General features: G+C 39.8%; 1 protein-coding gene across 1 annotated transcript in view; it reads right to left on the bottom strand.

Moving 5' to 3' along the window:
• VAT1L (vesicle amine transport 1 like) overlaps window positions 1–26505 on the bottom strand; it is a 55633-nt gene that overhangs the window by 25898 nt on the left and 3230 nt on the right. Inside the window, exons 2-7 of the mRNA XM_027729570.2 lie at window positions 24455–24584; window positions 20502–20717; window positions 9784–9926; window positions 6761–6864; window positions 5884–5939; window positions 4005–4199 (exon numbers count right to left, since the gene is read on the bottom strand). Coding sequence (XP_027585371.1) covers window positions 4005–4199; window positions 5884–5939; window positions 6761–6864; window positions 9784–9926; window positions 20502–20717; window positions 24455–24584 — 844 coding nt within the window. The remainder of the gene's footprint in view (window positions 1–4004; window positions 4200–5883; window positions 5940–6760; window positions 6865–9783; window positions 9927–20501; window positions 20718–24454; window positions 24585–26505) is intronic.

The raw sequence follows: 26505 nt of genomic DNA, 5'->3' as shown, positions 1-26505 counted from the left end.
TCACTCTTCCTGGCCCTACAGCAGTACCAGTCTTTGATATCACTATTACTACTTAACTGCACTCCTTTAAATCACCTGAGAGACAAGAGTCCTTTTTGAAACAGGTAGTCTACGGGAAGGGAAAGATGCCTCAGATATTTTGACAACATGGACCATGACTGGCAGTTTCTGTGCAAGAATTTTTGGGGTTTGTTTCACACACTCACTGCTGCCTTTAAGTGCTGTAAATCACCAAAGAAGGTGAATATAACTTCTGTGTCAATAATCCATTCTACCTTGAGTATGGATTTTCTTTTGCAACTACAGACATGAAAAAACACAGAATTTTAATGGAATAGTGCAACATGCACATTTTTGTTCAGCAAACTAGATTTTTTTGAGAACCTTCAGTTTTCATGCTGCTTACTAATCTTGACTTGTCATCTGTGTAAAGTCAAAGACTTACAGACCCTCAGGAGAATGCTAATGTGTAAATGTGCTGCAAATTAATCAGAACGAAGTCGAGTGACTAACTGGAAATTAAGGATCAGATAAGTAGTCACTGACAAAGAAAAAACCACAAAGCTCAACAAATATTCACTGAATACTAATTCTGTTTTAAACTCTACTATTTGTAATGCAATGCAATCTTACCAGACAATCAGCTTTCTACTCCAGAACAGCATTTTAAGCATGCACCATCTACAAATCATCTCATCTTTTAAACACTTGAATGCATAAACAAATAGTTGCAAAACAGCAAGACATCTCACCAGCAGCTAATTTATTGTATGACTTCACTCGTCTCATGATGAATAATTCCCAAGTTGGATTTCCATTTTAAAGTATCTATGGCTTTTATTACTGTCTCTTAGTTAAATCCTTCTTACTTTCACACAATAAAATGGTTCTAATTGCCTACTTGAGAAAAGACTTGACTTCACTAGGATTTATGGATGTAAATTTCTGATTAAAATTACCCTTCCCAAACAAACACCAACAGCTAACACAGCAATACAAATAGTTTTGTTCCACAGCAGTAGTCAAGAGTCTAGACCCCGACCTTCCTTGTGTCAGTAATAATCTGAAGAAATACACTTATTCTCTGAAGAAAACTGAGTCACTTCTAAGTTTCTCTCTTGGGTCAATTGGTAAATTCATTTAAGCAGCCTGTACTGAAGAGGCAGGGCAATCCTTATCCTAAAGCAAAGGCCAGTGAAAATAGGAAGCCTTCCACGGACTTCATGGCCTTTGGATGCAGTCCTAAAGCAGAGAAATAAGGACAGAAGGAGGGATTATATCCTAGTTAGAATGATCTTGTGGACACTCAGGCAAACTTTCATGGTTCAACAGGAACAGTATCAAGCTAAGTCCATCTAATAATTTCTGAACACTGCTATCTTTAATATTATTTGACAATCAACAAGACATCACATAACATAGACTAGGTGACAGAAAAATGGGAATCCAGTAACTTTCTCTAAATCCTGTGTTACTGTGACTTGAAACACTTTAAAATGGAAAATCTCACTGCAATTACAATATTCTCTAATCAGTATGTTCTTTTAAATTCAAACTGTCTGCTCCTGCAGAAAGTATTAAGAAATAAATTCTGTTCAAGGAACGATACTCAGCTTTTAGAACAAAGAAATACTTCTTTTACAGAGTTCATGGAGACCTATTAAAACACTAAGCCTTTCTCTGGCTGTTCTCACAAGCACTAGAATATAAAGCCCTCAATTTTCGGGTTATCATGCAAAGAAGCAGCCCTGTACCAACCAGCCTTGAGCAGCAAAGGGGAACACCAGCACAGATATAACTCATTGTCTCCTAAGACTGCAAAGATGCTTTTCAGCTCTGACACATGAATGGCAACTGAAAAGATCAGTACTTGTACTTTAATACAGCTTTGAAAGGAAACCAGGTGTCTTCCATGTTGGCTTTAGAGAGTCTGCATTAATTTGTGAATTAATTTGCACAATGGAATACACGAAAACAAATGCAGATGCAGAGTGAATAAATCCAGCTGAAGGGTATGCTGGGGATGTGCCTCTTATACAGAGATCAAAACTGTCATGTGATAATATATTCAGGTATTTAACATAAAACATTTGGAAAGGTGTCCCACGGTTGAGGCTCCTCTGTGAATTTTCCTTGAAATATTTTTATTTTGAATGTCTCTTACTGGATTCAAGCTCACTTCATGGCAGATTTTCTAGACAGAGGACAAATGGATTCTCCCATAAGCCTCTGGAGAAAGTAATATTCTTCCACAGAAAACTATTCAATCTTCCATTTTTAAATGCCATGTAGGCAGTCCACCTTTCTGACACTCTCGAGCTAAACATTCATCCTCAATGCTCTCTTGGGTCGGGAAGTTTCCTCAGGAAACCTCAAAGGTAACAACTGGTCATATACTGGTTTAGTGACAATCAATCAAATGTCAGACTCTGAAGGGGGGAGATGTTAGAGCTATGGAGTTAAAAATAAAAACCTCCCAAAAATGGAACAAATATACACACCAACCCTTCTTCAGTTTGGTTGCATTTAGTCCTCAGCTATGACACATTTTCTGTGTATCATATTAACTTAAGAGTCAGCCCTAAGTTATTTTTATACCTGCAAAAATATCCCCCAAATGATAATGCCCTGAATGAGTAATATTTCAGCAACACTTTGCAACTGAATAAGCAGCTCTTGCACTCCTGTATCCCTGAAGATACCAGCCAGACATTTCCTTTGTGAATTACCAGACAGCTCATGGGAAGCGAGCAGGCGTGACAAATGAGCTGGAGTTTTCTAGACTGTGCTTTACAACAGACATATTTACACATTTCACAACCTACTGGTAGGGACGGTGCATGCTACTGCCAAATGTTAGATGAAACGTTATCAAACAGAAGTCTCCCAACAAATTCCCATCATGTTCACTACTCAGATCAGCCTGCCATGTGTAATTTTTCATGGTTATGTCCTCAATCAGGATTTTTAAGCTATTGTTACTGTTTTAATTACCCTTTTTTAACTCACCAGTACATGAAAAGTACGTATTTTACACGAACAAAGAAATTACAGAGTGCCTGTCTAGAGACTTGTGCCACTTAAATTTTTAAATGACTCCATAAGCTTATTTAATAATTAAATTTAAAAATACCCCGCATCAAAAACATAAATCTCACAGAATTGTTGCAGCCCCTTCTGAACAACAAAATACAATGGATACAGACACAATCAGCTATTACAGATCATGCATCTTAAGTGATGTGTCAGGCTCAGAGCACTTCGCAAACACACAAACCACAAATATTAATCTGGTGGTGGTATATAACTATGGGGTTTTTTTCATATGATACTGTCTGTTCACACCTCCAAAAGTACTTCTGCCTCTTTATCAGCATCTTAAATACAAAGGTCTAGGAAACAGTGCTTTGGACAGGAGGCTTATAATTTGTCCAGGCTGTGAGCACATTAGTTTCTTTACATGTCTTTAAGGAGAGTTGAGCAATTAGAAGGAAAGAAAATAAACAAATAAAAATCCACAGTCGACAATTTTAACTTACTTTAAAAGTGAGTTATGATTTGATTGTCTTTGATACACTTCCAATAACCTCCCGAAAGCCTAGAAGCTTCCAAGGTTTGCTAGCACAACCATGGCACTGCAACTAAAGCTTATGTATTAAAAGCTACTCCGAGGAAAAGATCTAAGTTGTTTTCAATTTTAATGTATGCGTTTCACTCTGCACTTGTTAGTCACACGTTTCATGCACCAAGGAAACAGAAAAGGTTTTCTAAGACTGATAAAAACACATTTATTATTAGTATTTTCAACAGATATATTTAGTGGAGAAATGTGTGGATAACTCTGGATCCTGGAGTTTCTGAATAGCAGGGGCTCTGGAGACAACTTATGCACAATAAAAAGCTGCATACATTAATAACTACAGAACATGTTTAAACTTGATTCTACACTTAAAAGTACATATTTTTCAGAAGTTTCAAAATGGGGAAAGAAATTTTGCTCCTACCTCTTCCAAAGCCCATAATGAATCAACCACAGGCTTGATCTTCTTATTGTTGTATAGATTTAGCAGTTTGTCCATCACACCCTTGATCAGGCCACTTCGATTCTGTTTGAAAAGTAGATTCAACAGGGAAAATCCAGCAATGACTTTGTTCTCCTCATACAGCTTGATAGGATTTACTTTCTCAACCTGCCACCACTGGAAACCAATAAACAACAGCATGGTTAGAAAAACATTTTTCACAGGAAAGTTCACAAGAAAACTGTCTGGGCAGGTGTGATAAACGACTCATCTGTCAGATCTGGAGCAACAGACGAGAGAAGCAGCAAAAATGTGAATTAAGGATGAGGCAAAAAAAGTATGCAGCTGACTGACATGCAGAAATAAAACACAAACTTGTGTTTCCTGAGGCCAGGGTGTCAGAAGGATGGTGAACAGATTTGGGTTTAGGATGTGAGTCAGGAAGTAACGAGTCTGGACCTCTCTTCTTACTTTTGCTATCCTTTGTTATCTCAAGACAGCCATTCAAGCTCTCCAAACATTCACAGGCAACTCTTGACTATTACTCTGCTCTCAAAACCAAGGGAACCAGACACTGCTTATCAGCTCCCAGTTACTTTACACCCATTATTATGTTTGTGATACTTGAGCAAACCTCATAATATCTAATGAAAGGATTTTATCTCATTTAGACCAAGAGCATCACTGAGATTGAGATGCCACTTACTTGCAAATTTTATTTGAATGGGTAAATTTTTAATTATAATTTTCATACAATTTTGATGAGTTAATTTTGCAGCACAATTACATAAAGAAACTAGTTATACTTTCATACATTTTATATGCTTTTTAAATTAATTCAATTTCTTCATATTTATTCAGTCAATAAATACCAGTACTATCTGAAAACCATTTCAGTCGAAATTTATTTAATAGGGCCAACCTACCCTACAAATTACATGCATCTGGATATCCTGACATTAACAGTAAAAAGGCTGCATAGCAAAGATAATCTTTAGTTCATAAACACATGACAATAATAAGGATTGTCCCACTATAACCAATAAGGATGCAAAGAACAGCTCCTTGCTACAGTCTTGTTTTCAACTACACAGGGACTTTTGAAGCCAATTCCTCCTGGGAAGGAGTTGTTGCTGGAAGCTGTAAGTGAGCTCTTGGCAGAGAGATCATATGACAGATCTTCAGACAAGACTTTCCCTCTGTTTTTCTTGTATAAAGGAATCACTTTCACTCCTGGATAACTTATTTCTCGTCAGCAGTTTGTTTGATATATTTGTCCCCTTTTTGATCTCTAGGATTTCTGTGCAGATTTTTGTAGTTAGCTGAAGAAAAAAAATTAACATTTGAACTTTGAATTTCCCAGCATCGTCAATTAGGAAACAAATGCCACACCATCATCTCTCTGATGTCACTTGAAATGAACATAGAGAACAGAAAAATGCATTTCTGTAATGAAACAAACTTCCGAAAAGCTGGAAATGACTGGACACAGGCCCCATCTTGAGACATATTTCCTTTAATTCAGTTCACTGTCGTGAGAGTGTCTTCAGATACGAGCAATCTGCAGGGTACAGTTATTCATACCCATGGAAATTATATTCTGCCATAAGTAAATAAATAATGCAGCCTAAACTTAGCTGTATAACAGATCTATATCTGATAACTAACAATTTCAGTATGCACACAGATCCAATTGCTGTCTAGCTGTCCTGTCAAATGTAAACATGGCACAAAAACACCCTCTTTAGCAATATCAGGAGTAACAACTCAGTAGAGATAAATGAAAATTATAAAGATGAAAATGCTACAGCAAAGACTGAAGTTGGAGGATAGAGCAGAACCACAGCACTGGGACACTTACTGATTTTGCAAAACTGAAGAAGCTTTTTGTCTCCCCAGTAACCATATTAGATGAACCTGTAAAAGATGAGTACATTCACACACAACTTATTACATGCTAAAAGCAAACCATTTTATTATATGTAAAATAATTTCCATGACTCATATTTAGGGGAAAAAAACCGCCCAGGTTTAAAAGGGATTAGTAGAAATCCACATAGTTCGGGAATAATTAAGAGGCCAAGGTGACTGAGCCCTACAAGTTTATAGGAATTTCAAGATGACACTGACAATCTCCCAAGTCTCCCAATGGCAGGGACAATGCTGTCCCCTCCAGCAGCAGCTGGGCCTGCTTTACCCACACATAACAGGGCAGCCTGGCAGAACTGGCAGGGAAAATGTGTCTACTCCATCTGTGGGACAGTCCACAAACAGGAATGAAAATCTGAACAGAAGCCTGGGCTTGAATTCCTCAGTCATGTCAGATAAAACCAACAGTATTCTCCCTGAAATTGCCCTTCAGCCTCCCCTCCCACAAAAACTCCACTGCAGTTTCCTTGGCCACACAAGGTGTGTGGAATGAGAGATCCAAACTTTCTCCCACACTTCTCCTGTATCACCCAATGATGTTTTAACAAGCTGAAACCTTATGTTCAGTTTCACTTCTGGATTTACATTTTTTTAAATTTTTTTTTTAAAGACTTGCTTTGCATTACCTGTTGTTTCTCAATAATTTAGTCCATGCTCAGCTTCACTAAAATCCTTGCATGGAAATGGTTAAATTGAGAAAGCATAACATGTCAGTCACCAGTTCTGGAAGGAGTGGCATGGATGACTCCAAGCTTTGCAAAGCTTTAGTTCTGAAACCCGTCCTGTATTCAGGACAGATTTCCACTCACCATATAAAATGTAAGTCCCAAGTGGTTTGAGAAGACTGAGGCCTTTCCCAGTATTTTCTCCACAAAGACAGTCCAAAACAATATCTACTCCATCTGTTGAGATTCTAAAGAGCAAGGAAAAAAAAAAATCTTACTTTGCAATAAGATCCACAGGGTTGGTCAGCCAGCATGATACAGGCTGATTGTTAACATAACACCAACATTGTCCAGGTACTTTAGAAAGAACTCTGAGGATGAGACTTTGACTACATGAAAACTTTACTCTCATCAAAAGACATTTCCAACTCATTCAGTGGTGGAATGCAGGTTTGTCAGGCTAGGCAACCTCTTAGGGTTAGAAGAGGGGGAAACCATCTTGTTCCTCCTTTTTGAGGGCTTTCAGTAAAATTATGTTATCAAAAATCAGGTGATAAAGTTCTTTTTTTGAGTGAATGCAAATGTCACAGGATGTTACTTTTTTTTGGGTCAATGAATATTATAGAGGAAAGGTATATTTTTCTTATACACATATTCCGGTATTTTTCTGAATTCGTAAGGAAATGGATCTTCTTATCCCAGTTCTCAGACAAACTGACTTGTAAAGTTATTTAGAGAGTCTTGTATTTCAGACTTTATATCAACTAGATGTCAGCAAAGAGTTAAATCAAAGAGAAGTCACCAAGAGCTAGAAATCCTCAGGCCATATTAAAGAAAGTAGAAAATATTTATACTGTTTCAATAAACAGCATACTTATAACTTTCCAACAGTGTTGTGAATGCAATGTCAATATGATGCTAAAAAACTAAAAAAAAAATGCCCAAATTTCCTGATTTAGGGGAAAGAGGTAAAGCTTTATGGCTTGTAATGCATCTGTTTCCTCACAAAACAAAGGTGAGCCTCAGACATCCACTGGTTACAAAGACCACTATAATTGAGCAACTTCACACCTTGGTACTGCTGCCACATGTGGGGCAATAAATTGTTCTTGTTCAGGCCAATGGATGAGCCCTTGCTGGAAAGGGATAAAAACTTTACAATCAAACAGCTTTTGGTGGCTTCCCCAGTTGAACCAATTCCTCATCTCTTAGAAACAGTTTCACAGTCATATAATCTCTGATGGGTCTTTTTGTTTGTTGACCTGTTTGGAGTTTTGGGGTTGGGTTTTGGTTTGGTTGTTTTTTGTTTTGTTTTGGGGGGTTGTTGTTTTTGTTTTGGTTGTTTTTTTTAACTTTTCTCCCTCGCGAAAGCCTTTCCCTGGAATACGTTGGTCACCTGCAATAAAGCAGGTTCTTACCACTACCTTTTCTCTGCCACAGGTCCACCCTTTTCTGCTCACACACTTTTAAGAAAGGAACACCTTAGCAGAGCACAGTACACAGCTAATATCCATCAGGGCAAACAACTACACCACTCCCTCGCTGCCTCTGCTAAAGGACAATTTGTTGTAACAGCGATCACAGAACTACCACTGTACTTTCATTAACAATATTTTCATTTTCACTTTGAAAATGCACAGATCTGAGCAACAAACCAGAGTAGTGGCAGATTCTATAGGGTACCACTTCTCTCTTGCAATCAGGACAATTTACTGTGTTAATATTATACAGCTCTATACCAGGAAAGAAGCACCAACTGGCTTGCTGCTTTTATGTTTTGCCTTTTGTAGCCACTGGTTCCCTGCCTCATTGGCCTATTGCAAGGTGAAAAGGTATGTGAAAATGCAAGATCACCAAAAGGGATTTTAACAGACTTAACAGAGCAGAATTCCACCCACCCCTTGGTAGCCAGGTCTTTTGATTTCAGCAGCTGTGATCTGTTACACAGCCAGGGGTGGTGTCAGGGAACTGTCCCAAAAAGAACTACCCTGCTGAAGGGCAGAAGCAGCCCCAGGTTGGTTACCTGCAACCAAAGTCACCAGAACCTAAAGGGACTTTATTCACTTCCTAAGCACCAATTTCTGTCATATCTGCTCCCCCACCACATACCCAGATCAAATCTTGTGCTGCCCCAGCCAAGAGACAGGACTGAGGTTGGTGCTGAGCTCTGATTAATGTTTGCAAGTGTTCTCTCTTGGTTGTTTGTCAGGTGGAGATTGCCAGAACTCAGTCTTCATCTCACTACAGCAATTCTCCAGGGGCACCAAAACACTCAGGTTATGTGTACTTCCCCAAGAGAAAGGTTATCAAAAGGCTGAAAACCGTGCTACAGTTATTCTGAGCTCTAAGGAAACAGTAGAAGTGTCATCTGCTCAACAAATACTATCTTTTTTTTGGTGAAAATTCCCATATGGAAAATTTTTTCTTCAATATAAAATGTCCTTTGTGATGGATAATTTCAAATGTTCTCTTCAGCCCTGGGGAGTGCTCCAGAAACAGCAGCAGGACACTCTGATTTCTCCTGCAACATCAGCCTGGGTTGCCCACAGCTCAGACAGAAGTTCTGCCACCTGCATCAACATCAATATCTAAAAACAGTCAGACAAATAGGAAAACAAAGTATTTGAAAGCACATAAACAGAAACACACATGATGGCTTCAAAAGGCAACAGGATGATTTTAATCTGAATGCAAACAAACAAAATCTAAGGATCTGAAACTAAAGCAGACATCACGTGCTCCAGTATCAATCCCTGGCAGAGGATAAAACCCCAGGCAGATAGAAACACACCAGAGAACTCCAAAACCTGGATACCTTACAAATCCACTGAAAACATCTTATTTGGTGCATTGCAGTGAGCAAGTACAGATGCAAATCAAGGCAAAGTACATCCTGTTGTTAAGACGTTTAGTATTTTTCACATAATTTACTTTGCTCACAACAGATGTCCAAGTAGAAACATGGACTAAAAAAGCTTATGTTGCTTATAAAGAAATAGGGAGATGCTTGCTATCTTGTCTCTAGTGGGCAGATGGAATATATGGAATAAACTACACCTCCCAAACTCACAAATGTAATCCTTTCCCATAAACAGGATCAGCCTGGTGCCTTTAATAGTATTTTGCCAGATACTATACAGACCTTACTCAGGAAAATACAAGATTACCTTTTTACTTCTTGAACATAGTCTGCATTTCTGTCAAACAGGTGAGTTACCGAGTTTTTGATTGCTTCATGTTTGAAAGATGAAGCTGTTCCAAAAACAGTAACATTGGGAATGGTTGAACAGAGCTGAGCAACAGCTTGACCCTGCAAACACATTATTATGTTAGTTCACTGACATGGAAACTGGTTGACAGACTTTGCAGCTGCCAATTCACTCATGACACAGCAAAATCCAAGACCAAACATGTGCAAGGACTTCCCAAACTAGTTTCTTTCCAATGAAATGCAGTTCAGCCACAGGGAAGAGACACGTAAATCACAAAGATACTCTGAAGACAAAACAACTGCAGGGATAAAAGTAATTTAATGTATCAAAAAATGTATTGGAAAATAGTTTTCTTATGGTTTCAGGAGGAGAGAGCAAGTTGCTATAAGAAATGCTGCACAGTAAAAACCATTTGGGTTACCTCTTGTTAATAACAATAATTATTACTGATTATTCAAAATGCAGGAATAGCCTCGAGTCCCACCAACTGGTCTGCTTAGGCCAGTGCCCCTGCCTGAAAACTGGTCACCAGCAAAGGGGCTGAAATGGCCTAGAGCACATCCAGGAAAATCATTCTCCTGGTCTGGGCAGGAACCTGCTGGGGTCCATCAGATGCTACGTCAGCATTTATGTGGGACTTGGGGCATTGGAGAATTTGTGCAATCAAACATCTGTACTTCAAGTTTGCAGCTTTGGGCCCTGCATTTTAACCTCTAATGTCACGAGGCTGAGAGAAGAAGGGAAGGAAGCACTGCCTAACAGCTGAACCACCTAGATTTGAAAAACAGATCCCAACAGGTCATCTTTATACAGCCCCAGGTTTTGTTTTACTGTTAACACACTAACAACAGGAAGACAGGCTTTTGGTAGCCACATCCTATCTCTTCTTGTAACCCCATTATTCAACTGGAGCTTGCACGGTTACATGGATATGCCCAGAAGGAAAAAAAAAATGGCACTGTCATTCTAAAAACAATGTCTGATGGAATTAATCACATTCTGACTTATATTTACAGTCAGAAGACTGTAATTTGCAAACTGTATGCATGACTAGTAAAATCACCCACGGATAAACACATTTCTGTTCACTCCAAGCAGAAACACTGATTATTATTTGTACATACCAGTAATTAGACTTGGGTTTTATTTACTGTAGAATAATTAGCTAACCCTGCACACCCTGGGGGCCTTGGCATCCTCACACATACTGCTGAATGTAACTGCTAGTGACAATCCTCCAAGCTGAACATCACAAGAGAGGACAGCATTATTTATATGTGGTGGCATCCAGGAGTTCCAGACTGGTTTCCTACTGGATTAGTCAGTAAACACATACACAGCAGGGCACAGCCCAAGTGATCCTTCAGACAGGTACCAACAGACACAGGGAAGAGAGCAAGAGAAGGGATCCATTCTCTTCCCTGTTTTATAGATGAGGAATGGAATACCACAGCAGATTTGTCTAACAGCTCAGAGAAACTCAGAGCAGGACCGAGGTAGGAGTGTTGATTCCTGGCATGGTAATCCAACACCAAACTAAAATGCCCTTTTCTTTTTAAAATCATCCACTGTTATCCTCATTTGCAATCCTTAATCTCTTAAAAATCATAGGAAAATCCATTCCTAAGGGGCCTCATCTCACAACATGTTATGTCTTTGGGGAGCAGAAAATGTTTCACTCTTTTCATACTTCATTTCTCTATTACTTACCATGTCATTCTAAATCCCTCCCAGATTTAAGCCTCCACAAATAATGTAACATAAACTACAAGAAAAAAAAAATAAATTTGGATTTTGTATATGTCCTTTTCTTGGTCATTTTCACTAGCAATCCTCTTTTCCCAGTTTCTGTGTCTCCCAGAAACCCATCACCCACAGTGATTTAGATAAATCAGTATTTTATAATGCATGCTAGTTGAATGAAATTCTGACATTATTGATCTATTCTTTAATTAGTTTTCTGCGTTTTCAATCCATCTTGGGAAGAGGAGGAATAATGAATACATCCTGAATCAAAACCACTGAATGTTTAAAAGGTCAAATATTCAAGAAGAAAGCACGCCGATTTTTATCCTGCAGAAGACGATTAACATTTAACAAACTGACAGTCAGATGAATAGGAGAAAGGCACAAAAACCCCAGGATGTGAATAACCTATTTTCCTCCTGACTCCAACTCGTTAGTACATCTCTCCCTCCCCCTCCAGAGATAAGCTTATCTAAAATCCCAGATCAGAATACTTTCCAGCTTTCTGTAGATATTTGAAGTCTAAAACTGACTCATATGACCAGTACTTTTATTAACTGGATGAACAACATCACTGAAGTATTTTGAGGCACTTCCATGAAACATTCTTCCACAATTTTCTGAACACCTCAATTTGACATTGATTTGTACTTATTTTTGTGCAAAGTACTCTTAGTAGTTGTATCTCACAAATCTATGAATAAAGGCTGATATTGGACTTTTCATGCTTTCCCCACCAAAACAGGAGAACTGAACTCAACCTATGAACTCAAACACTTCCCTAATTTCTGTGGAATTCAACTAAGCTCCAAAACAGCACTGTGGCTATGCAAGTCACTCTTAAGTCTCCTTTCTAATCCCTTGAATCATGTAGCTGCCTCTGGATTAGCCGCTAGTGCTTAGAGGGTTACACATTTTAATTGCAAGCCTGTAAGCCCCAGCGTTCAGAATGTCCCTGGTTCACAAATGAAGCACAAAGGGTTTTGCTGCTGGAAGGACGAGCATCCTCTTCCCAGGGCTGTGGAGGAGCAGGAAAGGTATCCATGCTGTCCCCCTTCACACTCCCACCAGGAAGCACCCTTTGATCACAGGGGCACACCAGCCTTGTCCTGCCTCTTGGATCCTAAAAACTGCTTTGTGGGAGACAAAGACAAGAGAGATTTCTGTCTCCTCCCTGCCCAGAAAAAAAATCACATCACTCTGCTTCCAGCTTCTGGAGACCACAGGGATTTGGAAGAAGGAACTGTGTTATCAGAAACAGTGTATGAACTCTAACACCTTCCAAGAAGGTGGTTAATTCCATAAGCATGATTTGAAAAATTAGAACAACATTCTTCACACATCTAATTTTTCATATACCATGCAAATTTCTACATGTAAGTACTGACTAGATTCTTGCTTCCTGAACACAGAAAAACTAGTAAGTTTTAATGGCAAAAAATAATTATCACTTGGACAATTAATTTTACCTTTAACGGAATTTAGCAGTCTTTGGGAAAATAAAATCAATCAATTACTGAAGGGATAGATATGGGTATAAAATATTCCCTAAAAGTGGAATTAATCTCCTTTAAAATATTAATATATTTTATACACTACTTATCATAGAGTCATTACAGTTGGAAAAGACCTGTAAGATCATCGAGTCCAGCCACCAAACCCAGCACCACCACCATGTTCACCATTAAACCACGTCCTCATGTGCCACATCCACATTTTTTGAACACTTCCAGCGATGCAGGACATCACATGGTGAATCCTCAAAGAAATTAATATCTTGGATTAAAGCATTTTTTGGAAATGAAGCACGTCTCCTACTGCTGGATGTGTCTCTCTAGCTTCACAGTCTGTTCAGTGGATTCCTTTTCAAGGTATCTGGTCAATCTATAAAATCAGTATGTTGAACCTCATCTACACATATATTATTTCTATAAATTATTATAAATTGATATCCTAACAGTAGTTTCAGACCCTCTAAAAACCCCCCTGAGATTTCTTTCTATTCCATTGCATTAAAATTCAACTCAACCTGCAGGAGTGGAAACTTCTCATACCGAGATAATCACATAAAAGAATGAAAAAGTAGATTTCTAGGAAGTAAAAATTAAATAGACTGTGCATTTAAACAATTTCAAAGTTAAAAAAAAGGCATTGATATTTAAAAGTCAATATAGAAAGCATGAACAGAAGAAAACTTACTAACTTCCAACTTACTAATCTAATTAGCTTATTAGCACTAATGTAATGCTGGATAAATATAAATAAGGTGTACAATTTAGTAGATTTCCAAAAGGGTCTGACCTAATGCCACCAGCCAGACCTCAGTCTGACGTGCAAGCTGCACACTGAATTACAGCAGGTATAGGGCTGTAATATAATATATATAATATAATATAATATATATATATAATATAATATATAATAGGGCTTTCAAGAAAGCATCTTTTTTGCTACTATGTAAACTGAGGTCAGATTTATAGCAAGAAAGAATAAACCCTGTAAAAGACACCACCCTGCAAAACTACATCTATTAGAAGCAATAGCATCAGTAAAAAATTACCATTTCTGTGATATATTTTTGCAGTCCAAAGGTGCTACAGCGTTTTTAAAAATAGCATTCAGACTTAATCTTGCACGAGAAACTTGTCTGGAACTGAACGTGAGGAGAATCCCTGTTTCCAAAATGCTTTGATTCCACACAACCATACCTGAAGGTGAAGTACACAAACACAGCAAGCAAACTGCAAGAGAAAACACCCACTAATCTCCTGGCATCAAGGCAAACTTTTCTCCGGTGTTGGGTGAAGTCTCATACACAGCACTTCATCTCCTGGAGGTGTCATTTTCCCAATTACAGCACAGGAAATGGGAAATCAAACACTGGGGTGAACACTGCAGAGTGGACAAACTGAAATGTGATTCTTGGACGAGCCTAAGGCAGCATCTGACACACTCAGTGCACCACAGCAAGTTTTAGAGTAGAGGGATGGGAAGAGTCACCACTAAATCATGCTCTGTTCTACCCTTTAAAATATTTTCTGCAACAATTAGCAGGGTGTGCTTTCCTACCCCTTTGTAGACTCGTGCAGCTGAGGTGAACCAAAAACTCAGGGCTGAATCTGAATGTGGCATAAACCCTCTGCAGTTCAGTGGAGCTACGACACCACACCCCAGCCCAGCCAGCCCAGAGGACACACACTCTCCTTGGGAGGGCAGAACAGCCAAGGAAGAGTTAAGCACTGTCTGTGACCTGACTCAGCAGGTGACTCGGGGAAAGGACACGTCCTCTGGGGAGTGCAGGGCTGCGAGAGGCAAAAAGAAAGGCCTTCAAAGACTGCAGCTTGCTTTGGTCAGGGAAATTGCTTTTTGTGTATGGCTCACTGGGCTTTTGTGTTTGATTAACAGATTATGCTCTGAGGCAGTGTCTGGAAATAGCCTCAGCCCTGGCACTGGGGCTCTCCTGCGCTGCTGAGGGAGCACATCCCCTGCTTTGGAGGCATCCAGCAGCACAGGGCAGCTCAGCTCAGCCTCCTCATCCCCTGTCTGGCTTTAAGTGAGAGAGCTTGGTGCTTCAAGCAGCCTAGACTTGGTTAAACACAGCTCTGTGTGAGCTGATTTATTCCCTTCCTTGGCTGCCGGAGATGAAACAAGAGGAAAGCACTTTATCAAATGCAGAATAGCTATGAACTGCTAATATGAAAAATAGCAAGTGCAGTCCTGGGAGGTATCAGGTAAAGGTGTCAGCAAAGTGGGCTGTACTAATGCTGTTGCACAGTGTGCTGGCCAGGACCACCACAGGAGCAGAGTAAATCCTAATTATTCACATTCAAGGAGTTCTGACTCGAACACAAGAGTGCTATTTAATGTGCTGCTACCTGCTAAGTGCCGACAGAGCAGTCTACCCATACAATGTTTAGAAGGATCAGGAATGCTGTGAGATCTATTTTAAAAGGCTCTGGCTTTCATACCAGTTTAGTGCTGCTTTTTGCTGCCAACCAGCTCAGAGCCAGGAAACACATCTGCCTGGAGCAGTGGCTGCAGGATGACCCAGGAAACAGGCATCTAGCCTTACAAAAAAGGGGTATGAGCAAACAAACCTGCTTTTGGCCTGAAAAATACAGGCTCTGCAGGAGAGATTTGATTGTGAGCTTGCTGTAGCCACAAAAACATACACATCCTATCCAAAAGATCAGAAAGAAGTGCCCCAAGAGGGAACAGTAGCTAATTTTAATTCATTGACAACACCAGCAGCAGAAGAAACATACATTAACTGGTCACAAATACAGTCTGGAAATTGAGAAAGTTTTCTCACCAAGCGAGGTATTTTTTCAAGAAGAAATTTAATCATTCTCTTGAAAGGGTTCCTTTCTGCTGTCTGTGATACCAGGTGACTAGATTTACTAAGAAATGCCAGATCATTGTCAGATAAAATATCACCACTTCAGTGCTTCAGTTTGGAACACATCCTCAAATATTTGCAATTTGTGCAGGGGAGACACAATAAAAAAAGAGGGTTCCTGCCAAGCAGTAACCAATCCTGCCAGGATGGCCTAAATCTGTTGCCAAGTCAGATCTACTCTTCAAATTCAAACATGAGAACTGCATCTGTAACTTACTCTGCTTGCACTTCCTCTGCTGCTGAGCCTGAAAGGGAAGGTCAGATCACAGCTTCAGGATGGCAATCAATGCTCCTGCGTGAAAGGCAGCTTATTTTTAGCATCTGCAAGATCAAAATGCTAAAGAATTGGCTAATAATTCTGCCTTGCTGAGGGGCTAAGTGATGAAACTGAAGTGTTTACAAAAACTTGGTAAATAACCAAGACTTTGGGCTCCAAATATCCAGAACAGGAAGTACATAGAGACAAACAAATAAGCAAATGGACATAATGGCTCTCTCTCACAAATCTAAACCTCTGAAAGCATTAATTTTACAGGTAGATATCACAGAGACTGGATTTATTAAAGCTCGAAGGGAAAAGCCTAAGAGTTTTTTCCCTTCTTTTTTTTTTTTAATAGAATCCTGTATTTATGCTAATTCAGATAATCCAGGATACAGTTTACAAGTTTACATTAATAATTTTAAGAGCAACTTTATAATCTCATAGAAGCCTGTGCTGTGACTTGCACTGAATGCATTGAAAGTCTTCATTTTAAAGAACTAATTGTTTCATGCAGTAGGCCAGTCCCAGCAGGGTGCACACTACTGCTCAGTTTTCTCAGGGTATTTGCTTCAGTCACCACTTTGCTTCACTTGAAATAAAGATGTGGGAGCATAACTGGGAAAGGAGCTACTCCACCACTGTCTTACAGTCATTTCAAACGTTAATTACAGCACTTCACAGTTAAGATGGACCAATATATGTCCTACAGTAAGTCATATGTTCTTGCAAACTCATTATTTTGAGAATTGATTTTTATATACCAAGTTTAGCGTTAGCTGCTTTCTCCCTTTTTCAGCAACCAGTTCAGGACACTCAGACACTTCTGCAGCTTTCAGCATTTAAAAATCTATTTGTATTAAGCAATTATATTTTTTGTTAATTACCAAACTGACCTGCTACTCCATATAACAGTTGAAGCAGAAACCCTAAGTATCTTGCCAAGCAGAGGGCTGAAAGGGAGCGTGTGACAACCTTGTTAGATCTTGGTCAGCAGCAGCTTGAGCAATGGTAACAGAATGATTTGTAAGGTATTCATCTCTTCTCAAAGCCTCAGTGAATCATGGAAGCAACTGTAAGTTTGTACCGTGCTGTCCAAGAAGGCTCCTGACATTTCTCCATCCTACTTCACTGCTCAGGTTGAGAGCTGAGTCAGTCTCTCTTAACTGCCCCGTCTCACGGGGTAAAACGAGCCAGGAAAACCAAAGCAGCCCTTTTCCAAACAACCAAAATCAACAAGCCAGCCCTAGGAAAACCAATGGAATGTCTCCTTTCAACCCCCACTTCTGAGCACTGCAGCAGGTCTTCCTGTTCTAAGGGAAGGCTACAACACAGCAACAGTGCCAGTGCTTGAGTGTCCACTTCTCTCCTGGCTGGGGGAGACAGGGTGCTTCCCTACAACAGCCATGTCTCATTCCATGACCAGGGAAGGTGGCATGATGCCCTGACCTTTCTGCTGAGTGGGTGGCAGGGAGGGTACTCATTTGGGACAGGGAACAGGATTCAAATCTGTAACACAGAGACAGGTATGTGACACTTTTTTCAAGACAAGTTATCTCGGCACATTTCCTTTTTCTCTACATCATCTTCTGATGTCTCCGGGAACTTCTGGAATAAATAAGCTGACTTATCTAAAGGATCCTGTCAGACATTAAAGGATACTGTTCCCTACTAATCACACTCCAGGCACAGATGGGAAGACAATTGCTATAGTTACCTCACTACCAAAAATATCTATAAACAAAATAAGGCCACATAAATAAACTGAGATAATACAAAAGAGTAAAGGTCCTAGAGAATTTTCACTGACTCAATTTACTGAAAAAGCTGCAGGATCCTCCTAAAGGGGATTGGGGAGCCATAACAAAGAACCTCAGAAACATTTTAGAAGCAACAAGTTCTTTTTCATAAACTGCCTGAAGCAGCTAAAATAATGATCTTGCATAATGAGAAAGGAACAATTAGAAACTTCTAGTCCCACAGGCAGCCTATTGTCTCATTAAAGTGTTGCGGAATTTCTCTGACATTTAGAAACAAACTGGACAGATTTCCCACTTGCAGAAAGTGGGAAAGGGCCTTCTATCTATTAAAGCAACAGCACAAAAAATACCTTTTCCTATAGCAATTTCAGTACCAGTTTTCTGTTCATTGACAAAGAGCTTTGTGAGAATGATTTGTTGGATTGAGGTTGTTAAATTTTTCAAAGGACTAAGAGACAGATTATTAGAGTAAGACAGATCCCTCTGAAATCTTCATGTCTGTTTAACCAAAAGAAAAAAATTCCATGTACCTCCAGAGTGATTTTTTACCTGTAAAGCAATAGGAAAATTTCTTACCAATTCTAGTTGTACATGCTCCACAGAACAAGGGGCTGTGTGAGGCACTCTCCCCTGGGACAGCGATCACCATCCTGGCTTGCAGGTCAGCCAGCCCTGTCTGCCTCTTACATACACTCCTCCCTGGATCCTACACAGCCCTTGATCAGTGACTGGGCAGCTTGGCTGTTCTTCCTGCATGTCTGGTCTTTCCCTTGGAAACTCTGCTTTATTTAACCACTTAGCAAGTGATGGATCTGATTTCTTGTTGTTCTCCTGGCAGCCAAGCAGGACCCATCCTTCCTTCAGCTTCTCTCAGAGAAGGTTCTGAGCAGCCACAGCAGAGGACCAGCCAAAAAAGCTGCTCATTGAGCATCTGGGATAAGAGAGGAAGCCAGCAGCTCCCTCCAGGAACAGCCCAGCACGGAGGTTGGGCCCTAGCGCAGAAGACTATGTGAGCACAGAGCATTAACAGTCCTTCAGGAAGAGAAGGAAGAAATAACAGAGGTGAGTGAGGTCAGAAAGAGAAAGAAACAAAGAAATTTAGCAAGGATGCTTTATCTTAAAAAGGAGTAGGAGTTCATTTTCTCCAGATACACACAGTATGTGCAGGGATTGCTTTGGGGCTAATTCTGTGTGCTCAGCCTGGGTCTGTGTAGCACCAGTTGGGCAAGTGGTCTTAGAGCTACAGCTGAGCCTTCAATTCCTGCAGAATATTCCCCTAAATGTGTGGCCTCATGTTGCTTTAACAGTCCCGAATTCCACACGAAGAGATTTAATATTAAAGAACAATAGTCAGCCCTAACACTCGGGGTTGTGCTGTGCCAAAGCATAATACGATTATAAATTCCATTCATTTACAGGAGTATTCCAATAGGACCATTTACTGCCAGAAGGATTACTGTTAGCTAAAAATACTTTGTACAGGGAACTCATGAATTTATTCCTTTGATTACAACCTTCATTTATATGAGAACCTGAAAGAAGGTCTAAGGGCACAGAATTAGGGAGAAAGTGTTTGGGGCTGCCCACCAGGCCTCAGTAGACAACAGAATATTAATTTAGCATAAATAAGACATAACAGGAACACAGAAGAGGTACTCTGATTTGAAAGGCTGCTCTCTGCTAATGTTCTCAGGTTGTAAAATCTGTCTTAACAAAAAAGGACTTCATCATTTCAAATGTAAACAAACTCCCGCCAGTATCTTAATATTCTGCACAAACTTAAACATTTTCCAAAGTAGAGAGATTTTCCTAAAAGATAGTTCAGGGAACTGGTTACACACAAATTGCTGACTATTTCATTGTGTGCCCTGGTATTCCCCCAGATTCATCCTGGTGTCACACAATGCCTCCTTAGGAATGATCCAAACTATGACACGCAGCAGCCACCACTCCAGACTCCAATTCAGCATCTGTGCCTTTTCCTCAGGGTTCACATGAGAACTTTTCACTGATTTCAATCCCTCTACAACAATGGGGAAAAAAAGTCTTCACAGAGAAAGCATCACACACAACTGCACACGGTATGTGCAGGAGTATTCCAAGAGGGACATTTACTATAAGGAGGATTATGATTACCTACAAATACCTTGTGCAGGGAGTTAATTTATTCCTGTCATTACAGACTTTATTTACATAGAAGTACAAGTGTGTAAATTCAGCAGTCCAACATTTGAGACAACATTTGCTCCTCGATTGCTGACAACCAATTAGGGTTTTTTTCAGCGAGGTTTTTAAGTCACAACATTTTTATTTCATCAGGAGCTCCTGCCAACCATTCACATCAGCATTTTGATGGGAAAACAGATGCAGTTCCTCCCACTGGAATCTCTCACACATAGGGAAGTCTGATATCAAATCAACAGCAGGTTCTGGCTCATTTCAGAAATCGAGGTGGATCAAACTGCTTCAGTTACTTGGTGACAGGAAAGTAAGAAAAGTTCCAACTTACCACCCCACCTCCTGCTGAGTGAACCAGCACAGACATGCCTTCCCTCAGGTTAGCAACCTCAAAGAGCATCATGTAGGCAGTTACAAAGTTCATGGGAAATGCAGCAGCTTCAGAAAAACTCATGTCATCTGGGATCTTGTAAACAAATTCTACTGGGGTACAGACTACTTCAGCCCAGGCATTGTAGTTTACAAAAGCCATGACTCTGTCTCCAATCTACAAATGAAGAAGAAAACAACGTTGACGATACGATTGCGATTGAGACTGTAGAGAGAAACTTGTTAAGACCTTCTACATTTCTGTTCAAGCTGCGGGTCACTCACTGGCTGACTACGAAGAAAATGGTCCTGCACATCTTTGGCAAAGTAGCAGTTAAGATGCTCAGCTTTGGGCTTTCACCAATTTTTTAATTTAGCAAAAATAACCAGATCATCTTTTGCTAGCAGAGCTCCTAAATTACAAATGTAAACAATGAAACCAGCATTCTTACTAACTTGCTCAAAGACAGAAACAAGGGGGAAAGGTTATAATTATATTGATGAGATGCACGGAATAAAGAAAATTATGCCTAAGATAATTTTCACTTTGTTTTCTCAGTCCTCACACTAATTTAGAGTTACTTTCCTCTCAGTGGATTGAGCAGGGGAGGCCTTGTACTCTGGTAGATGGAGCACATGAAAGGGTTCAGAGAGCACTCGCTTAGAAAATAACACCATCCGTATCCATTCTCTATTTTTATTATCTTATTAACTGATTCTACCAATACATACCCATGATTGTCATTTCTACAGCCATGTATCAGAGCACAATTTGATCCCGCAACATCAAATAAGCCACCTTAAACATCAAAAATATACCTCTGGATTTTAAGGCACTATGAAATCTACAAAGTGAATTTGGCAGGATTTAAAGGAGCAGTGAAATGTTATCTTTGAATGCAACATTTCTCTACTCAGTTTCTTTGAAAAATACATGGTAGTGTGGAGAAATAAAGATTTTCTGTAAATATTAGATATAGTTGGTTGTTCCTCAGAGCTTTCAGAGGTCCAGGCACATCAGGTTCATATGTTTGTCTATGGCCTTCATTGCAGCTTCAGGTTTTTAAAACAGAGATACTGACTCTCCACAGGTGGACAAGAATAACAACAAGGCAACAGGAGCTCTGAGGCTTCTGCAGGGGTACAACCTTAAAGCAGAAATTGAGCTGCTGGGACTACGAGGGAGAGCCACAGTGAGCAAACGTTTGCATATTAAAACCTTCACAGGCACAATTCTCACAAATACTCCATAATGGCTTGTCACCAGCAGCCCCTACATACCTCTTTCCTTGCCTTAGCCCCTTTGCCTTTCTAGATTACACCAACAAAACCAGCATCCTTAACCATGAAAGGAGCTCTTCAATGGAGCCACAGTATAACTCAGGAATAGCAAACTTCAGGCCTTTATATTTTAACTAAAACTAACAGCAACTGTCCCTCTAAAATAACTTTGCTTACCTGCCTTATACTCTCTTACATTCTACTAATACCTCTAATGCTTTATAAACACTACAGGTGTGAAATAAAGCACAATACTTTTGCCTTCAGGCAAATGTTTACAGTACAAGCACATTTTGGTCTCCCAAGTACTTGTCATCACTTTGGCTTTGGGATATCTCAGGTTTGCTAAAAGCTAAGGTGCTGCTGACAGCTCTGAAGGGTTTGTCTCTTTTAGATTGAGAATGCTGAAACAGAACTGTCACTCCAATTTCACTGAGATGCCCCCTCCTTTTGAAAAACATTCAAATTAACAATGCCTCAGTGGTAACCACTCTGTGGTTCCCTCCTGCACTTAGAGAGGTGTCTAAAATAGAAAGGCTGCTGGGGCTAATTAGTGCAGATGTTAACGTGCCCTGTATCCTTGCCATAAACCATAAATGATTACCAAAAAGAATGCAGAGAAGTCCCTCTTGGTGATTCCCAAGGGATTTCTTAGTAACAATACACATCACATTTTACCACAAATGCTATACAGAGCCCAGTCATCACATCAGATTAGACCTCAGTTCCTGAGAATCATCCCCCCAACTGGAGAGAAATCAGGCCTGATACAGCAGAGATGATCAGAAACCACCTTTCTCTTTTCTCTTTAAATGGGAGAAGGAATAGGCATTACACCATTATTCCACAAAAAAGACAGTAACTGGATGGCAATATCTCAGGTAGCACAGACTAAGGGTCTGTAAGACATTTTTACAGGGTGCAAAATGCCCACGACTTTAAACAGGACTTGAACTAGAGTAGATCTACAAAGGGAAAGAAGGCCAGAAGATATAGGATGCAATCTTTGTCATTCCTGCCATTGCTCTGGACAGAGGTAACAACATGTGCCAAGGGGACACCAAGCATCTGGTGTGCTCCCATTCTGTGCAAGAATTCCATAAAGAAACCAACAGAATGTTCTTGCATCTTCCTCGTGGCACGTTCTCCTGTTGATGGATTCACACCTACACACAGGAGTGGCTCTGAGTCTCGACCCTTCTTCTGGATCACTCAAACACTACCATGCAGATCACATGCAAAAAATCAAATACCATGGCTTGTTTCAATTACAGGGAGTACACCAGTGCACAGACATGTTCCACAGTCGGAACAAAAATGTAATTTTAAAAAAGACACAATATATTCAGTCAGGTGCCATATTATTCAAACAAGCACCATATGCTGTAACCTCATGATGCCCTTTAAAAATATCAAGAACTTCTAAAATGAGAATGCTGATCTAGAGCAGAGACTTTCTATACTCCTCTCATAAAATACTCTGTGATATGGAGCATAACTATAAAACACAGATGCTAGAGTGGAACTACTGAGGCAGGAGTGTTTTTCAAACAGCAAAATTATTGTTCAGTTACTGCTTGTAGTAAAATACATTGAAAGACTATGACTTGTTTCAAGGCAGAGATGGGGCAGGAGGGGAGCAGAGAGAAATGTCCTAAGAAGACCTCATCACTGAGACACTACTTGGAACTAACCTGGCCATTATATTCATTCAACTGAGAAATTTTACAGCTTTTCTAGAAGAGCAAAATGTTATCTTTAAATGAAAATATCTGTATTTATTTTTACCTTCTTAAGATGTAATAAGAATTCAGAAAATGTGATTACTTGATGACACGACTGACTCCACAAATACCTAAGATAGGACTGACACGTATTAACTCAGGTTTTATTTCCAAAATTTTCTACCTACTCAGGAAATAAAGTGCAAGATTGAAGAGAATACAAATGTTTACTATCAATAAAAGAACAGAAGGCAGGACAAAATGCTGTTTATGTGTTATAAGAGATACAAAAGAGTTCATAAACAGTTATGAAAGCTTTATGATATACACTAACTATTTCTCATTTATCACATTCTGTTAGGTGAAATGGATCCCTTTCCTGAGCAATCAGAACAAGTCCTATACCCAGAATCAGGGTCCAAATTTAATCTGCATCTCCTGAATGCACACAATTGTAAGAAGCAATGCTTATTGTAGATGGGGCTCTTGCTAATTCAAGATCAAAAGCTGGAACTAGAATCATCAGCACCTGGGCTTTGAGGAGAAAAGCAGTGATGACAGCAAATACAGCCAAGAAAAGAAACTTAACAAGGTAATTTAATTGCTTTCACTTTAGTAGAAGACATCAGTTATGCTTTCCAGTTCCTGTTTAGCCATCAGGATACACACATGGCAAAAGTGACTTTTCAGGAGGGATTTTAAAGAGATGACAGTGGCAGCTTCACAAACTAATTCCAGAGGTCATTCTCATGCTTGGGAAGCAGCAAGGAAAAACTGACCTTTCAAACCTCAACAGCGTGGTGAAGGCTCCTGTCACTGGCACAGCAGAAGGGACGAGGGACAACAGAGTGAACTGGTGATTATTTATATGAGACTTATATATCCCACTATGAAAATAAAAAAATATTACCTCAAATCCTTTCACACTGTCTCCAAGAGCTTCTACGATTCCAGAACATTCAAACCCAGGAACAAGTGGTGTCTTGGGAGGGTTGTCGATGTTCCCCTGTCGCACCATCAGATCAATGAAGTTCAAACCACTGTAAGACACAGGAAAAATAAAATCAAGACTACTGCCACAGATGAAAGCAGAGGAGGAAAACCTGAGCTAAGGGATGGGAAAACCAGGAAACTTCGGGGCAGCATTAAAAAGCTCTGCAGGGACCCAGCAGACATTCCTACTCCCTGTACTCTGTGCCTCGGGCAGAGGGTGCACGTGCCAGGCAACCACATCTGCCATCAGCCCCAAGCTTACCAGACTGTTTAGGAGTCACACAGGGCACTTAAAAATTCAATGCAGGGAAACATTATAATTTCTATGAATGCATTACTAGCTGGCAAGTAAACTCAGGTCAATTTAAGAATAAAATCCCAAACCTCACCATTTATAGATATCTTGGGCTAAGAAGCTACATGATGTAACTGTCCTAACTTTTGATGTGACCCCAGGAATGCATCTTGTATTTGTTCCAGGCAGGAGTCCAAACTTTTACATGAACTTATTAAGTAGCAGATAGCAAATAGCCTCTTGTTTTAAAACTGTTCCTTCCTGGATCACGTTTGAGCAGCTCTGCAAAAGTTATTTAGGTCTTTGAAGTCCTCAGGGTTGCTGCTCAGAAAAAAATACAGGTCTTCCCCTGTAGTTTCAGTTTTGCAAAAATCTTAAAGCACCTTTGATTTGTCTTTTGTATGCTATCCAATTCTATTAAGGAAAATCTTGTGGTTTTCTAGGCAGCCACAAAAAAAGGCACCACTTATCTACTATGTGCGTATACTGATTACTGGCCTTAATGCCACAGTTAAAACTCTAAAACTCCTAACTAGTTAGAATACATCTCAACATTAATCCACTACCCCAAAACACAGCCCTGTATTTGTTGTTAGCCAAACACACAGCCAGTCCTACTCACACATATGATCCCAGCAACTGCGTGGACACGTAACGTTACTGACGTGCACAAGGATTTATTAGATGGAGCCTTAGTCAGACACTAATCAAGACACAAACAGATTGAACAGACCCATCCAATTAAAAGACAGAGCAGACACACAGCCTAAGCACAAAGACAACACAGCATTCATGGGATGTGGGTCACTGGGGAGAGGGAGGGAAATCCCACCAAATGTAAGCATTCATAATTGTGGTGGAGGGTTTAAGAGCAACCTGAACTCATAACTTTCAACATGCTCATATACCAAGCTTATAATATCAACCAGATGGAAGGTTAGTAAAGGTTTTCACACAGTTAAGTTGGAAGGTTTGAAATTATTTTTGAAAGGTCACTTCTTATCCAGTGGCTAAAACCACCTCCTTACATTGCTGCTGTAATGTTGATAATGAAAGAGAAATTCCATTCCAAACAGTAAAATGCACGTAAGGAAGTCATCATCTGGGGGAGAGGACCAAAAAACAGACAAAAAACCCCCCAAAACACACCACAAACCCAGAATCCCCACAGCATTGATGGTGGCAATCACTGTCTGTGCACGTTAACTTCAGGCCTTTTGAATACGTGCAAAAAGGGCACAGTTTCTTGCAGTTGTGTTTTTGATCCTAAATCAAGAGCTGGATGCAAACAAAGATAGGGGAGGATACTAATTACCAGAGGCCTCTGCAAGAACCTTTCTATGACAGAGTAGGGATGTCTCTCTGAACTGTACAAGACTGGATTACCTGTGCACTGCTGGAGGGAAAGTTTATCAAACATAGAACTATCCCTGAGTCTGACTTTTCTAAGTCTACCTTAACACTAGTTTTGAGAATCTTGAATACTACTTTTTACATTTGTGGTTTAGCTTTGCTGCATTTTTATTTCCTTTTTTTAAGTGTAGGAAGTCCTGTGGGAAGCAACAATCAACTTGTTTCTCCTTGCTCTGTCCCACACACTTGAGTATGCCCGACGTCTTCTACTGCAAAATCCCAAGTTATGCAGGCCACCCCTCACACTTTGGTTTGGAGAG

This window comes from Pipra filicauda, unplaced genomic scaffold (assembly GCF_003945595.2).
Source record: "Pipra filicauda isolate LSUMZ 115617 unplaced genomic scaffold, ASM394559v2 scaffold501_size416358_pilon, whole genome shotgun sequence".
Classification (NCBI taxonomy): Eukaryota; Metazoa; Chordata; class Aves; order Passeriformes; family Pipridae; genus Pipra; species Pipra filicauda.
This window is presented reverse-complemented; position numbering and strand designations above follow the sequence as displayed.